This window comes from Sinohyriopsis cumingii, chromosome 6 (assembly GCF_028554795.1).
Source record: "Sinohyriopsis cumingii isolate HCF-2022 chromosome 6, ASM2855479v2, whole genome shotgun sequence".
In the NCBI taxonomy this organism is placed as follows: Eukaryota; Metazoa; Mollusca; class Bivalvia; order Unionida; family Unionidae; genus Sinohyriopsis; species Sinohyriopsis cumingii.
Window position 1 is genome coordinate 3645840 of NC_142966.1, and position 16243 is coordinate 3662082.

The following is a 16243-nucleotide window of genomic DNA, read 5'->3' on the forward strand; positions in this document are numbered from 1 at the left end:
TGGTATTATAAAACCTATACTCTGCCGATATGCTGTAATGTCACATTAAAATCTAACTATTCACTTGATTTTTTGCTTCATCAGAAAATGAGACATTGTTCGTTGCATTTTTCTACTTAGTTATTTTTTGTATTCCATGAAAGGTAACCAGTGACGAAAATATTAACTTTAGTTACAATTTTCGCAGTTCCAGTGATATAGATGTGAGCATCCAGTTTATCTACGATTGCGGCGTTATTAACAAGAACATCCAGTCCGCCATATTGTTTCTGCAGGAAAGCCTTGAGGGTTTTTATACTGGTTTGATCACTGATGTCTAGTTGGTGGAATAAGGGGCTTAGCCCTTCTTTCTTCAGGTCCTCCACGGCCTTCATACCACGATCTTCATCTCGGGCTTAAATGATGATACTAGAATTAATACATGAAAAGAAGTGGAAAGAAAACACAAAGGAAGACGAACAGACAAGCACAGGTCCATCCGTGTGAGTATCTGTTTATCCAGCCAGACTTGCATCTGTCCATTCATAAATCATCCATCCATACGTAACCTCATTTTCATTCACTCATGCATCTATCCAGTTATTCATCCATCGACCCACTCATCCGTCCATTCGTTCATTAACTTGCATGTAAATACATGCACAATATGTTCGTGATTAATTCACCGAAGCCGTTCGGAACAGGAGAAAAATGTAAAATTTCAAAAGTTGTAACACACACACACACACACACACACACACACACACAAGTATATTAGATTATCAGATATATTTGTTTACAATGTAATTTCAACTATTGTTTTTGAATTATTGGATTATTTTTAATATTTTTTGGATTTTTAAGAAAAACAATACTGTTCAAAATAATTTGTGGAGAAGTATATTTTTCTTTTCACGTCTGTGCATCAATCATAATGCCAATCTATAAACATTTTGTTTAGTATTCAAATATTAAGGTACTTAATATTTTTGAAGTCATTAGGTCACCACAATTGCAAAGTCTTTAACGTGTCAGAGTGTCTTTTTTAAAATCTATTTCAGGTTTTTGAGAGAGTCAGTATAGTACTAACGGGGCGAACGGCGGACGGGGCGGTTGTTCCGGGCGCCGGAGGTCTTGGGGCGCCAAAACAACGGGCGCGAGAGGTCCTGGGTAACCACATCTCCGTTGGGCCTTAATAGTCTCCCCGGGCGCCATTTACCCTTAGTACGCCAATAGTTGGAGTTTCTCTATGTTGCACCTCCGGTGCACATTGCATTGGAAAAATTTTTGAAATCTCTCCCTTCCAATATTTCATACACCTTTACCAATATATTAAATTTATTTTTTAAAATGTCCAAATATCATCCGTCTTTATCTGTATCAGTCAAATGAATGACTATATGTACCTAAATTGAGATTGTCTATAATTGCATACCAATAAAGACTTCTTTTTAAAAGTATCACTTTTTGTTCTGCAGATGGTCTTTGTTGCAGTCATACTAATGCTTAACATTTCCCTCCAATTTATTGTATAAATATTGATTAGCCTATCATTAAGACAAGAGACAGTGGTATAACTGGTAGTTTTAGTCTAACGGATTTTAAGCGGTCAGATATGGTAATGTTAGAAACAAATTCTACCTAGTTCACATATGATACTGATAAAGATTCTGACCCATAGGAGTTGGAGTCTGCATTTGTCATCACTGTTGCTTTGACAAACTATTGCCCTGGTGTAAAACTAAAGAATTGTTCTCTGTAAAGAGCAGTCGTCTTGAGCCCTAGCTTGTGTGAACATTAGCAGCAGAGAGGGCGATCAGACCACTTTAGGGAATGGTCACCCTTGTTTTTAGACCAAAAAAAATAGTGACCTTTCATAGAGGTCAATACCACGTCTACGATTATTGTTTGTCCCAAACAGAATTGTAGACAAGGCCCTCTCTGCTGCTGTGCATCAGAAAAACCAGGGTTTTTCTGCTGCGTTGCTGTTTGAGTGATTCGAGTACACACAGAAACATCATCATGAAAAACAATTCACGAGAAGACCGTGTGGAAACAAAATAACGTTTAATTGGCGCTGGGGAAACATATCACAAGGAAACAAAATAACGTTTAATTGACGCGGGGAAACAAATTACACGGAAACAAAATAATCTAACATCAATATGAGAAACAACCGGCGAGGAAACAAAATAATCTCATATCATGGGAAACAATCTATAAATCAGATTAATAAATCTGACTTTATTTTTATTATCATCATCACAGAGCTGTAAATGTAAATATAATGTTGGGCTTATGTTATTGATTGTCCCTCGCCCCCATCATCATTGAGGTGGTAAAATATTATATCATCATTGTGACTGAGGAAACTTCCTTATTCCCTATAATAATATTGTTTGTGTCACTTTCCTCAGTCATCAGCGCACGAAAACAACACACAAGGAACGTCCGCGCGGGAAACAACATACCGAGATCATCATTATGTCGTTGTGGAAAAGTGTACAAAACATATATATATAGAAAATGTACACTTTTCCACAATCATCATGGAAGGGCCGATTCACGATGATAAATACTCCTCCAACGATGGTATTGGTTTATTCGCTTTTGTGTGATATTGAACCATACATCTTGGAAATCTTCATCAGAAATTCCACGTGGATTATTTCACAATCATCACGACATGGCGGAACTCCCATAAATATTATATAATATTAAGAAATATGGGACTTCCGCCATCACCCAATATCATGTATGTTAAAAAAATAATTATTTTTTACGATGATAAATACTCCTCCAACGATGGTATTGGTTTATTTGTTCTTGTTCGATATTCAACCATTAATCTATATTTTACCCCGCCACAATCTATGCACAACGGAATTTTACCACGAACTCCACGAGAGCAGCTAATACATCTCTGAGGACCTCGTGAATTATTTGATTTTCTTGATACTTTTTTATGATCACCGCAAAAATCACCACGACAAATTCTTCCACATAATTCAGTGGATCCCTGAAGAAGCCATGTACATTTATTGACCATCTTATATTTAATATCTTTATTTATTTAATTGGTGATTTAAAAAATATCAATTAGATATATGGATATTAAATATAATGAGCGAAAAAAATTGCGATGTTATTCGTGACGTGACCGAGACTAAGACAACCAGTATATCTATTACAGGCAAATCTTTAAAAGAAAAAATTAATTATTTGTGTCTCGAGAACGACCCGACGTTTACGCTAGACACGCTATTTGATAACATTACTAACGAAGACGCGCGTGTGTTATCTAAGAGAAGTTATTTCACGTTGCGCGATTATTATAATATTTTCTCCGTCTCAACGTTAGATGAATCTGTTTCAGTACAAACTAAAGAAGAAGCAATTCAGGCACTTCAATCTGAATGTAAATCAACATATCATCTGCCTGGTGTGATTATTCAACACTTTAAAAACTCCGAATCGAACAACAGTAATGTCAGATTAATCAACAAGACTGAATCTGATGACAGGGCCGCATCGGTCAGATTAATCAACAAAACCACATCGAATAGTATTGAATCGAGTAACAAGACTAAATCGAGTAACAAATCCAAATCGAAAATCTTAAAATACATAAATAAACTAAAATCAGCCCAAACTTCATTAGATAATCTGACCGAGGAGAATAAACAACTAAAAAAAAGATTTAAGCGAGACAAAGGACCAATGTAACAAAATTCTCGAGGATAATAAAACCCTACAGCAGATTATCACAAAACTGAATAACAGAGTCAACGAAGATATGAATAAATCATTAAACGAGTACAGCAGCGAGATCATCGCGAAGATGAACAACATAGCTGAGCAGCAGAAACAATTAGATAAAATGGCCCACGAGTATAATACGCGGTTAAATGAATTTAAAAGTCTCGCCGCAGGTCGACAAAATCCACAATGACATAATTGTTGATAAAATTTTAGGTCGATTCGATTATGTCAAACCAAAATTAATTGTTCCGGGCATTTATCGTTAATGATTATAATGTCATCCGACTCACCGGGTCAAATTCAAATCCACCATCACAGCAGCGCAGCCAGAATATTTCTTCGCGATGCCGTGATAATATACTGTTGTGAATCATCAATGATGCTGAGTTGATAATTTTACCACCTGAAGTTGAAATGCGAGGTGAAAAAAGGTATCATCATTAGGAGTTAAATCTTGTGTGTGTGATTACTGATCCTGGCATTTTCTCGCGCGATATTTGTCCCTAAGATGTATTCGCGCCAACTCATTGCGGTTTAGTGGTCATACTGTAGATTTTTGTGATAAACCAGCACAACGTCGATCAGTAATGCATAATGCATTAATACCACCTGGAAATTTTTTATAAGATATTTTAGAAGTAATAGGTTTATTTTTAACAAATCGATCATCAGATGTATCAACTATCCTTTTTCTAAATGGCATATTAATTAAATTTAATTTCATTAACTGATATTATGGACCAGTCAGGATATCGGCCGTGAATCACATAATGCTCAGTAAAGTCTGAATCACATCGTCCGTTGAATCACACAATGTCTGATTCGCGGGTCGACTTAACTATAATAATATCGGGTGTTTTGCCAAGAATGTCATCGATCGTTAAATCCAGATCAATCATCGCACTGAAATAATTAGGATATTTCATCACAGCACCGTAATAATATACGTAGATCATCGCTATTTGTTATTTGTTTCAAATTTGACAGGTTAAAGGTCATTCTGATATTTGTTGAATGAACTCCCATATTTATTATTTATGAGAGTTCATTCATAACTATGATATGTAATGTGAGAAAATTTAACCATGACATGATGTGAGAAAAAAATAATAATTATATTTTATGTAATTATTTTTCTGATGCGATATTTCTCACGTAGACGTTTTCGTGCTAGTTCATCTCGGTTCAGTGGTCTGATTGAAGATTTATCTGAAAATCCAACACCATGATGATTGATATATATCGCATTAACACCACCAAATAGTTTTTTTATAAAATACTTTAGATCCAGCAGCAGGTTTGTTTTCCACAAATCGATCGTCAGACATATCGATGAATATCTTCTTCGTCGAGGTCATATTATAATTAATTTCATTAACTGATGCATCATCAGTATATGTTGAATCTTCTAGAAACAATAATTATTATGGAAGTTTTCACAGGTCAGTGGTTCTTCGGATATTTCAACCTAACATCAGGATGATAAAGTCAGGTTATCGGTCGATCAACACCATTTAACATGTTTGTCAAAATGTGAGACGAAAAAAGGCCCTCGGACAGATATTCTTGATTATCATTAGGGTGTTAAATTTATCTCACATTATCATTGTAACTGCATAATCTTCCTTTTACCTAATAATAATATTGTTTCTGGAAGTTTCTGCAGTCATCACATATATGATTGATTATTAAATTTATCTCACATTATCATTGTAACTGCAGAATCTTCCTTTTACCTAATAATAATATTGTTTCTGGAAGTTTCTGCAGTCATCACATATATGACTGATTATTGATTTTGTTCTTCATATCGGCTAAACCATTTATTTATGATCCAGATATGATACTTCAACCATCTGGTATGATCATCGATGATTTTGATATCATTACCGCCCGATTTGATTTTTTCGTGTTGTTTTTGTAGGTTTCTTTCGACCATCATTATGTGATTGTGGAAAAGTGTACATTTCCTATATATATATGTTTTGTACACTTTTCCACACCCGCAATAAATGTCTTTGAATCAATGATTCGATGTATCGTACTGGGTAAACCATCTATTAACGATCCAAACATGATATTTTAATAATCTCGTATGTTCATCAATAATTTTAACATCTCCACCACCAAAATAACCAATATCATTCATGTTTGTATTTTTCCACATATTATTGTTGATAAAATCTGATTCTGGCCAATTGGGATAATTTAGCGTATAATCGCCACGATTAGCGTTTCGGCTGTCATTAGGTTTCATCTCCGCACCGAATCCCTTATAAATTAATTTAATTTTTTCGATTACGTTTTTTGCTTCTATCATCGTTGTTTTTAATCTGCGTGCTTCAGGGAATATTGTTGAGAAATGTTTGATAAAATTATTATACTTTTCCACGTGATCTGGATTGGCCATCGCGGCCTCGATGTCTGATATGAGTTTACCTCGATGTATCGTTACAGATGTTACTGATAAATTGTCAGGAACAATGTCAGGCAACGAAAGCATTTCAAGGATGTCGCGGATTATTGTTAATTTTTCTCGTGGAGCCAATTTATCTGATCTAAATGTTTCTGTGATATCACCGTTGTTAAATTTATTCACAATTATCTGTTGTGCTCGTTTCATCTGAGTGGATTTCTTGTGGAGGTATTCTATTTCATCTTCGCTTAGTTTGGAACAATGGCGCTGGAACAAATAGTTCATGTACTTTAATTTTTTCTCATATGGTTCTAGATTATCATTTGCTCGGTAAAGATAATATTTCGGTAAATCATCATCGCCAATACTACCGGTACCATTATTATTATTACTACCGGTATTACGGCAGGTATCATTATTATTATTATTACCGGCGTCATTGCTAGTATCAGTAATGTTATTTTCACTAACAGCATTTTTTATTCTTGTCCCGATTGACGTCTTAAGTAACTCACCAACGACGGAATCGGCCTTAATCTCATCGCGTGTAGCTTTTTTCATATTTTTTTTGTCAGCCATAGTTTGTATTCATCAGGTTCAGTTTGTACTATCTCGTATCCGCTATTTCTCATTGTCTCTATTAGTCGCGGCGTAAAGTACATCTTGGAGTTATTTTCTTCGATGATATAACTGATAAACGCATACCCGAACGGCGTGGTTAGTTCTCCTGGAGTCGGCATTCTGAATGATTTTTCCTTTTCAGTAGATTCTTCTCGTTGTTGATGATAGTCGTGATTATGTCGTCTCTGGTCGTGGGTAGATGTTTATAGGCTTTAGATACCGATGAATAGTGAATCTCATCAACGTACCTAAATCTGTGAATGGCTTGTTTAGTCGCTTCGACTGATCCTAGTTCAGACGAGAACACGAATAATACCTTAAATCGATCATCGACGATACTGACTCCTGCTTCGATGGTGTGGTTGAATATTACAACATCAACGTCATTGAATGCGTTACTTATGTCTGAGAAATCCTTTGCTCGTTCTGCCGCGTTGGTATCGGCGTGATAGTATTTGACGCGATATTTTAGATATTGTAATTGTTTCGCGAGTTCCTCAACGGAGTACGACCCGTTTAGTTTGTTATGTGTAAAGATTACAGCTCGTTTCCCGCTTGATAAATGTTTCAGAAGATTAACATAATTATCTTTATGAGCGTTTTCCACGATGAATTTCTTACCGTAATCGGGTTTATATCTATTCATTACGAATTTCATGTCAGGACGGTTTAGTTTATCGCGAAATAGAATCAAATCCTCGTTGTTCGCGTCGGCATCGGCCACGATTACACGAGGAGCCATCGCGATTAATCCAGCAAATTTATCGAATATATTCTTGTTACAACCTGAATAACATTGACGCATTATTCCGTGTAATTCATCAACAATAATCACGTCAGGAACTCCTTCTACACGTAACAAAGACTCCCACTGAACTATTACTTTTCTTGATTTGCCGAGGACAATATCGCCTGTGATGTCCCTGTAAGACTCAAATCCGTAATCGGCCTTAACTTTCTCGGTAAAGGTGATTCGGTAAGACAAATATAACACAGAATCATCTTCGTTTATCGATGATATTGCCACGATAGATTTTCCCATACCACAGTAAGATCCATCCATGTAATCGCCGTAGATAATTTTACATCCCGGTCCAGACTCATGTAAAGGTTTACTCGTGTAATTGTAATCGGGTGTCTTATCGATAAATGTTCCAGGGTGAGTTTTCTTCCTGTATTTGGCCGACATCAAATATTTCACGTATTCCGGATTTTTCTGGTCCTCCCGTAATGATTTAACTACATCATCAACGATGTTATTGGTTACCCCCGCGAAGTAGTCGCGTATTTGTTTATCGTAATTGTTTTGTATGATTATTTTTCCGTTACTACGAGGGCAGGTAACAACAAAGCTATCTGCGTGGACATATATCAAACAGTTGTCGCATTTATCCTCAGGATGATCATTAATTTCATTCCAACCATGACGACGTTTACATATATTGCAATAGTGTCCTGGTCGTCGTTGTACCGTTAATCTGTTTCTTGACGACGCAGTGACGGTAATTAATTGATCTGGTTCTCCAGTTAACTCGATTGATATTTTCTCGAGATCCTGCTGGGAGATCTCATTTGCATAATCACCAAGATCACTTTGAGGCGGTTTGATATATTCTATTTAACGCGGTTGGATTGATGTTGGACAAACGAGCAGATCTCACGCGGTTGTGATTTGTCCTGATATTAATCTTTTACAAACGGAATTGATTTTATTCGATTTTGTCCCGGATAACTTCATGCTGTGTAGTCCGGCTTGTTTATCTAGCTTCCATGTTGGATTATCCTTACCAGCGCTGTTAATTAATTCTATCTGATCATCGAACGATACCGGTTCACATTTACATAATACATGATATCCATGTGTTGTTGTGAATAAAAATATTTTATCGCGGTCACAATTACACAGCCGAGAAAAATAATCAATAATCTCCTCATGAGAAAGTCGTTCTTCTGAGTCTTTTGTTGTACCCGCGACATCTCCGTAATTGATATGTTCTCTGTATTGTTTGAAGAACGAGTCGATGTCGAATACAGGATATCTCAACCTGAATTTCGGTATTATTTCAGTAACCGACGATAACCCTAAAAACTTATCCGCGACTGATTCAAAGTCTTCGTCGGACGGGAATACATAAAAGTTTTTAAAGTGTTGAATAATCACACCAGGCAGATGATATGTTGATTTACATTCAGATTGAAGTGCCTGAATTGCTTCTTCTTTAGTTTGTACTGAAACAGATTCATCTAACGTTGAGACGGAGAAAATATTATAATAATCGCGCAACGTGAAATAACTTCTCTTAGATAACACACGCGCGTCTTCGTTAGTAATGTTATCAAATAGCGTGTCTAGCGTAAACGTCGGGTCGTTCTCGAGACACAAATAATTAATTTTTTCTTTTAAAGATTTGCCTGTAATAGATATACTGGTTGTCTTAGTCTCGGTCACGTCACGAATAACATTGCAATTTTTTTCGCTCATTATATTTAATATCCATATATCTAATTGATATTTTTTAAATCACCAATTAAATAAATAAAGATATTAAATAAAAGATGGTCAATAAATGTACCTGGCTTCTTCAGGGTTCCACTGAATTATGTGGAAGAAATTGTCGTGGTGATTTTTGCGGTGATCATAAAAAAAGTATCAAGAAAATCAAATAATTCACGAGGTCCTCAGAGATGTATTAGCTGCTCTCGTGGAGTTCGTGGTAAAATTCCGTTGTGCATAGATTGTGGCGGGGTAAAATATAGATTAATGGTTGAATATCGAACAAGAACAAATAAACCAATACCATCGTTGGAGGAGTATTTATCATCGTAAAAAATAATTATTTTTTTAACATACATGATATTGGGTGATGGCGGAAGTCCCATATTTCTTAATATTATATAATATTTATGGGAGTTCCGCCATGTCGTGATGATTGTGAAATAATCCACGTGGAATTTCTGATGAAGATTTCCAAGATGTATGGTTCAATATCACACAAAAGCGAATAAACCAATACCATCGTTGGAGGAGTATTTATCATCGTGAATCGGCCCTTCCATGATGATTGTGGAAAAGTGTACATTTTCTATATATATATGTTTTGTACACTTTTCCACAACGACATAATGATGATCTCGGTATGTTGTTTCCCGCGCGGACGTTCCTTGTGTGTTGTTTTCGTGCGCTGATGACTGAGGAAAGTGACACAAACAATATTATTATAGGGAATAAGGAAGTTTCCTCAGTCACAATGATGATATAATATTTTACCACCTCAATGATGATGGGGGCGAGGGACAATCAATAACATAAGCCCAACATTATATTTACATTTACAGCTCTGTGATGATGATAATAAAAATAAAGTCAGATTTATTAATCTGATTTATAGATTGTTTCCCATGATATGAGATTATTTTGTTTCCTCGCCGGTTGTTTCTCATATTGATGTTAGATTATTTTGTTTCCGTGTAATTTGTTTCCCCGCGTCAATTAAACGTTATTTTGTTTCCTTGTGATATGTTTCCCCAGCGCCAATTAAACGTTATTTTGTTTCCACACGGTCTTCTCGTGAATTGTTTTTCATGATGATGTTTCTGTGTGTACTCGAATCACTCAAACAGCAACGCAGCAGAAAAACCCTGGTTTTTCTGATGCACAGCAGCAGAGAGGGCCTTGTCTACAATTCTGTTTGGGACAAACAATAATCGTAGACGTGGTATTGACCTCTATGAAAGGTCACTATTTTTTTTGGTCTAAAAACAAGGGTGACCATTCCCTAAAGTGGTCTGATCGCCCTCTCTGCTGCTACATTAAAAATCGGCTGGGAATATACTTTGTGTTGGATATTATTGTTTGCACTTTTGTAGGATATTATTGTTTGCACTTTTGAAGGATATTATTGTTTGCACTTGTGTAGGATATTATTGTTTGCATTTTTGTAGGATATTATTGTTTGCACTTTTGTAGGATATTATTGTTTGCACTTTTGTAGGTTATTATTGTTTGCACTTTTGTAGGATATTATTGTTTGCACTTTTGTAGGATATTATTGTTTGCACTTTTGTAGGATATTATTGTTTGCACTTTTGTAGGTTATTATTGTTTGCACTTTTTTAGGATATTATTGTTTGCACTTTTGTAGGATATTATTGTTTGCACTTTTGTAGGATATTATTGTTTGCACTTTTGTAGGATATTATTGTTTGTACCCCGTAACAGTCTTATTGAAGTATGGTTCAATGTCATTAAAACATTCACACTTGATTGTAACCGCTGTAAAATCTGTACATAATTTCATTTCTGCTAAAACCTCTGTTTCTTGTTATGATTCAGTTTGACTTTTGTATACGTCTGGATTACTTTTTAATTACAGAGCGTATTAAACTTGATAAGATTTATTTTCTTCTCAGTTTGATATTGGCACATCAGGTATCAAAGTGCTCAGTTTGATATTGGCGCATCAAGTATCGAAGTGCTCAGTTTGATATTGGCACATCAACTATCGAAGTGCTCAGTTTGATATTGGCATATCAAGTATCGAAGTGCTTAGTTTGATATTGGCGCATCAAGTATCGAAGTGCTCAGTTTGATATTGGCACATCAAGTATCGAAGTGCTTAGTTTTGATATTGGCACATCAAGTATCGAAGTGCTCAGTTTGATACTGGCACATCAAGTATCGAAGTGCTCAGTTTGATATTGGCACATCAAGTATCGAAGTGCTCAGTTTGATATTGGCGCATCAAGTATCGAAGTGCTCAGTTTGATATTGGCACATCAAGTATCGAAGTGCTCAGTTTTATATTGGCACATCAAGTATCGAAGTGCTCAGTTTGATAGTTTTAACTTTTAATTATATGAAGATAAGAAATGGTCAAATTTTGGCATCAATGTTAACAAAGGTCCAGCGTGTCAACACAATGATAGCAACAGTCCAGCATGGCAACACAATGATAGCAAAAGTCCAGCATGGCATTAATGTTAGAAAAAGTCCAACATGGCATTAATGTTAGAAAACGTCCAGCATGGCAACTAAATGATTGCCTTGTTGAATACTTTAATTCTCAAGCAATTAAGCAACATAAACACTCGCAACCACCTGTTTTGCACCCACCACAAAGAGTTAGTCCTTACCCACTAATTAGTTACTGGTATGCGTTGATCTATTCACCAGATCACTAGGTTCACAGGTGTGTATATACAAACATGTGATTTATATATAAACCTATGGTGCTGATTATGTTGCTTGTGTCGGTATATCTGCATACATTTGCTACCAATGACTATACTGAAGGGGACAAAGCTGCAATAGCAAATAAACACACACCAGAGTTGTCTACCTTTAGACATTCAGGTCTAGTAAAGGTAAATAAAATGCTCAAAACTGAATGGCGGTTCCATTAATTTTTAGAGTACTTTGTAGCGTACATATAGCTAATTATGTTAAACGGGTGTTGTAGTGAGCCATTAAATTAGTACTTACTTAAGACAAAATGTTGCGAAGATCCTATTATTGGTGTAATTACGACTAATAATTCCAAATATTAATATTTGGTTCCGAATCATTAAATTGTACATACTGATATTCACTTATCTGCCATTCTAGCGAATGACTGAACAATCCTATATGGAACCACCTGACAGTTTTTGTGTAATCAATTCATTTCATCATATTTTTTATGAGTCAACGCTGAAGAAATTTTGTCATATAAATACTTTTTTCCTCATAAAAATGTTTTTTTTCATTGATATTGTAGTATGTTATTCATCTATTGCCGGATTTTGCCAACTCTGAAGTATATTCCCAGCTGTGCTGTTGAACATAGCACTCATGCAAACCAATTCACAAGAAAGTCTTTGATTTGACAAGTTGGACCAGTTAACTATCCACCTACCTACATATTTACCTATATAATTAAGTATATACTTATATGCATATCAACATACATACATTCACGTCCCTCGCTATAGCTCATCACAGTAAAATTAGGAGATAGGAAATTACCTGTCAGGAATACATCTCCGTCAAATTGCTTACACAGCCCCCGCACAATAGCAAAACCTATGCCTTTGTTTGCCCCTGTTACCTACAATAAGAATACATCTCCGTCAAATTGCTTACACAGCCCCCGCATATGCATAACATATTACTTTGCATGTGCCACAGGGATCATTGGACACCAAAATGAATAAGTTTGTTTCTTTCCACATGCGCTTGCCATAAACAAGGTTTGGTCAAATCATGTGGTATAGAACTTCACTTGCAAATGCTTGTTTTATTAATGTACTTACCGTTATCTTGACTTTTTACTTTTCAACAACGAAATCAAAACTTATTTTTCTTAAGTTAAAGCTGTCTCATAAAACCGGTAGACGAACTTAGTTTAAAACACAAGCTGTGTACAAATCATTTCTCCTCTTTGAGTCACATTGACTTTGACCATTGGCTCTCTATTAAGAAACAAATAGGTTTCCTTCCTAATCACTTCACGTGCACATCGTCCACATAGTTTGGTCAAGATGAGTGGTCTAGAACGTTGACTGAGTCGACCAGCTAAGAAAGTGAAAATGTTATAACATACAGCGATGACAGCGACAAGAGCAAGGACAACAAAGACAACGAAGACATGGAAGATAATGAAGATCACTGTAAACGGCAAATCAATTAAAACTGCCTTCAGCATATAACATATCATGTTATCTACACTCCACTTTATGAGGTACAAGAACTGATATATAACGAGGAAGAAACAAAACAGTACAGACAATTGCAGTAAGTTTTGGAAGCCAGTTCCAGGTCTAATGGAACAAAACCCATTGTGAGAAATCCACACACTCCATGATGTCTTATATTATTGGAGACAAGCTTTCAAAAGTCTGAAAGTATTAGAGTATTAGTCTGTGATGGATAATTTAAACTCATTTGGGCGGAGACAGGCTTGATGGAAATTGTTTTCAGGCTTGCAGATGAATTTTATGATCCTGGAAAGGGCACGAATGTGTATTTACAAAAGCCCAATTAACAAGTTCAAATTGTAATTACACACAAAGATTGTATGTCGTTTGGTGGGTTACGTGAAATTGTAACCTATCATTAAGACTACCTCCTCTTGGTTCAGGAAGAAGCGACCAACAATCTATGAATAGAGGATAGATAAAAATTATTTCATCTTAAACAATACAATCTGCGTGAACATATGAGATATTGAGTGCCACTAGGACGCAATCGACTTAAAGCTGTATGCCAAAAAGAAGAACATTTCAATAGAATATTTCATAACGAATATTGTAAATCACACTTGCTCGTGTAACATGTTGGCCATGGTGCTTGACCATGTCCTGAAATGTATCATTGGCATCAAGTCGTGGAATCAGCTTTGCCAACCACGTGGCTCTGTTCCTGAGTATTATTGTTAGGAAGGGGTTGGGGCGAAGACTAGCCGCGGAAAAATGACAACGATGTGGTCAAGTAAAAAGCCAACGATGTTGTTAAGGATCAAAGCTATAGCTGTTCACAAAATGTTGTTTTTTGTTGCAAATAAGCAATTATACAAGTTGTTTTTTTTTCTTTACACGCGGGCATGACGACTGTAAGGCCGTAAGGCATCTTCTCTCAGATCAGCGACAGCTAGTTGTAGCGGTTACTGCAAATCAAAATTAAGCGATCCTCGCGAGAACATGGAAAAAGGTGCAAGAAAATCAGATATACTTCTATTAATAGGACTTCCACCCGGATGAATAGCATACTACTGCAAGGGAGCTTATTGCAACAGCACAGTTGTACATTAAGATTCTACAGCGGGTCACTTGGGCCGAAGTTGCACATATGGTTGCTGATGAGAAAACCTGTCTCCTTATCGCACGTACTATTGCTAACGAGGCTGTTGTATATGGTCCTCAAATAATCAAAGTTCCAGAATTCAAGTTACACAAGCGTGCTCGTGATCTTGACGATCGCCGGGCAATCTCTCAAGCGTATACAAGCCAAGCAGAGACTCCGTGAATTGCTTGTCGAACATGCTTGTAGGAATTTGCATCAACGTTGCAACACATGAGCGAGACGACGTTGCAAACACATAGGCATGTGTTGCCGGCCTGTGTGGAGTTTTCCATGCCTAGTTATTTAGTCAAAGGAGGCTCTGTACCGTCTAAAACATCACAGTTCTGGTTTTACAGTGGTGCCTGTGTAATCTTAAATTATGGAGACATCCAGGCCATCAATGACGAAAACGGAAAAGGTTTTGCATATCCTCGAGAAGTTTGAAAGATACAATAATCCAAAAGAATTATTTAAATATTCAAGCCCTTAAATAATTTCATATAGGTACTGACTGTTTAAATTAAATGCTTTCCACAATGCTATTCCAACAAACAATATTATAAATAAATCACAATTCCCCCCCCCCCTCTCTCTCTCTCTCTCTCTCTCTCTCTCTCTCTCTCTTTTACAGAGCTGGCTTAACTGAAGAATATAATATGTGGTGTGTGTATTCTCAGTACATAGTCTCCATAAACGCACCGAATCAGCAAAATCGGATTCACTAAAAGATTCTCGAATATTAGATCGCATTGGGCCTAATAACGAATTTTCTTAAAGAATGACATAATAAGTTGCATGAATGAATTCATCTTATGGCCCTCTAATATATGATATAATAAACGAAATATTTTGTAAAAATACGCCCCAACTAGGTACATTGTGTACATACATCACAAAATAGGAAAACAGCAAAGTGGCAGCTTCCGAAAATATATTTTATTTTGCAATATATTTGTCAAGTATCACTGGTTCCCCTTCGTACCCTGTTATATATCTTTATTTTGTATTGAATGCTTAAGCTATGTCCGTAGACATTTGGGCCTACTTGACAAGTGTCATTTTCTGATTCATTTATTTACTTGGATTTGAATTCAAGACCTTAGTTTTTTCCATTGGAAATTCTACTATCAACCTGATTTTTGTCATGTTGTGCTTGAAGATCAAGGCCTGAATGTGCTTATAGTTTGGTGTAAGCTTCCCTTCAGATCATTGATGTTTTTATTTTAGAAAATGCTTATGTAACACTGGATCTAGTGTGGATGTATATAAGGTTGAGATGAACAAGATTATTCTTTCTTCCTTTAAGTTCAGTCTGTACAGGTTTTTTTTTTTGCGGCCGTGTTCAAATATAATTTGAGAGGAATAATTGTTTTAAAATTATTCATTTTTAATACAAAGTGCTCAGCGACATTTTTGACTAAATCACTATTTTGAAATTATTATGAATTGTTTTTAAAGAACTTCTGGATTATATTATTGTGATACGTTAAGACTTTAAACACAATAGCTAATCCAAAACTATTGGCACATCAGCACATTTATGCTGGAATCAATTCGAACAGTAATTTAAATTGAAACATTTAATTTTAAACTACTTAAACCTGATGTTTTTGCTTTATCTGTTTCTTATTTAAAGACCATAGAGT

The 16243-nt window shown here is 35.9% G+C and overlaps 1 protein-coding gene across 1 annotated transcript in view; it reads right to left on the reverse strand.

Moving 5' to 3' along the window:
* Nucleotides 1-16243, reverse strand: part of LOC149796286 (carbonyl reductase [NADPH] 1-like) — a 39117-nt gene that overhangs the window by 21806 nt on the left and 1068 nt on the right. The window contains exons 2-3 of the mRNA XM_089960192.1: nucleotides 12783-12864; nucleotides 210-394 (exon numbers count right to left, since the gene is read on the reverse strand). Coding sequence (XP_089816318.1) covers nucleotides 210-394; nucleotides 12783-12864 — 267 coding nt within the window. The remainder of the gene's footprint in view (nucleotides 1-209; nucleotides 395-12782; nucleotides 12865-16243) is intronic.